Source organism: Sprattus sprattus (assembly GCF_963457725.1).
Source record: "Sprattus sprattus genome assembly, chromosome: 6".
Taxonomy (NCBI): domain Eukaryota; kingdom Metazoa; phylum Chordata; class Actinopteri; order Clupeiformes; family Clupeidae; genus Sprattus; species Sprattus sprattus.
The window spans coordinates 14,297,028-14,298,853 of NC_137925.1; the positions used below are offsets into that span (position 1 = coordinate 14,297,028).

The 1,826-nt window shown below is 44.4% G+C and overlaps 1 protein-coding gene across 2 annotated transcripts in view; it reads left to right on the forward strand.

The window, feature by feature from the left end:
- The first annotated feature begins 274 nt into the window (after positions 1-274).
- The window catches only part of lgr4 (leucine-rich repeat containing G protein-coupled receptor 4), a 67,607-nt gene continuing 66,055 nt past the window's right edge, over positions 275-1,826 (forward strand). For both annotated transcript variants that reach the window (XM_080840195.1, XM_080840196.1), the window contains exon 1: positions 275-1,079. In XM_080840195.1, the coding sequence (XP_080696321.1) occupies positions 883-1,079 (197 nt within the window). In that variant the 5' untranslated portion in view covers positions 275-882. The remainder of the gene's footprint in view (positions 1,080-1,826) is intronic.

The following is a 1,826-nucleotide window of genomic DNA, read 5'->3' on the forward strand; positions in this document are numbered from 1 at the left end:
TCATTTAAACGGGTCTGCAGCCTTAGCCCTTGACCATTTTAAAATTAAGATTGCCAGTAAACACCGGTGAAGTGATATGGAAAACCTGATACGTGATTTACGCATTTGCACCGTGCGCTCGAGAGACCACGAGTTGTGGTGGTCGCAAACCTCAGCTTTATCCAACAGGTCTGCCGTCCGTGACGTTTGCTGGTCATTAATATGTAAGTCAGTATTAACATATTCAGCAGTTTGAGTAGCAGGCTGTTCTGCAGCGTTCCATGCGAGTGAGCAAGAGAGAGAGAGAGAGAGCTGGGCAGTATCGCGGGTGGTGGAAGAAACAGGGGAGGAAACGTGAGGAATGGCTAGAAACTGACCGTGTTTTTGTCCAGGAAACAAATCCGAGAAGCGGGGGGGAAAGATTCCGAAAAAAAATACTGCAACGGACGTGGTCGGGCGCGCTGCGTGAACATTGACTTGGCTGGGATCTTGGATAGCCCAACGTCTAAAGTCCCGAGTTTAATGGGACAGCGAAAAAGAAAAAAAACGTTAGGTGTTTATTTGTTTTCGGTGGTGTGACTTAGCCGTGTGTGAAGCTTGCTGTCCACGCCGCATGAATCTCGACTGGAGAAATTTCGCCTTTTACCTTTTGTTGTTATTAGAAAAACGTGGGGCAAATACAGACGAAAATGTACATTTCGAGCGTGAGACCAAAACGGAAAGAGGTATTTTGTATTTGCAGGATTTATTCGCTAGTCCACTAATTGATCAGATTTGTTGTTCCAGTCGAAGCCGACCGCGACAAGCTCTATGAGGCCGATATTGTCCTAATTTTAGGAAAAGCAGCCTAACAACCATTGATTTGAATACACAGGCCGTTTGAGCTCTCCCTTATTTCAAAACATGAGAATTCACTTGTCGGTTATGCGGATATTGCTACTCTTTGGATGGTGTTTCTTACAACATGGAAACGCTGGAGAAGGACAGTCGACTCCGGCGACATGCTCGCCGCTGTGCCGCTGTGAAGACGGAGGGGCGGATTGCTCGGGACGGGGACTGACCGCAGTGCCAACCGGCCTTAGCGCTTTTACCTATTACCTGTAAGTACCCTCAACCATTACCTTCATATACCCGACCACCTGGAAGTATTTTCTAAAGCAGTGTCGTAACACCAGCATGGCGGTTGAAAAAGAGTGTGTGATCCGCCAGGTCAGTTGGCTGTCATGACCTGAAAACTTTCAGCTTACTCTGAGTTGCTCAGGGTTGAGTTTTCAAACAAGGTAAATCACCGCACAATGGTTACATTGTTATTAATCGTTGGTGTTTGGGGATCATTTGGGATTACCTAGAGGAAAGAACTAGAGTGTACGAACGAAAGTAGAGAGGGAGAGAAAAAGAAAAAGAAAAAAATGTCGGAGTAACAGAGAAGCATATGGATAATGATCACACTCTTATAATAAAAATAAATCAATATAAACCCTGTTAACCAGTATAAAGGCTGTTTTTCCAACAGTAAATAAAAATGTCCTGTTTATATCAGAGCTGTAGGCTGGTATGTACCCAGCGCACAAATATTTGACACCCAAACAGCAGATACTGGGGATAATCTAGGCTACTCAACATAGATACAACAAAGCCATAATTGCTGTTGCTCTCCTGGCTACACTTTTACTATCTAACTCACAGTTCACTTATGGAGGGGAGAGGGAGGGAGAGAGGGTTGGGGTAACCCTGGGTTTATTCCCTGAAAATATTGATTATTCTCTTACTGAATTTAAACTCCTTTGTCAGTCTTTTAGTGGGATGAAATGCCTTCTGTAGTTAATCTCAACAAAACGGCAAACAGA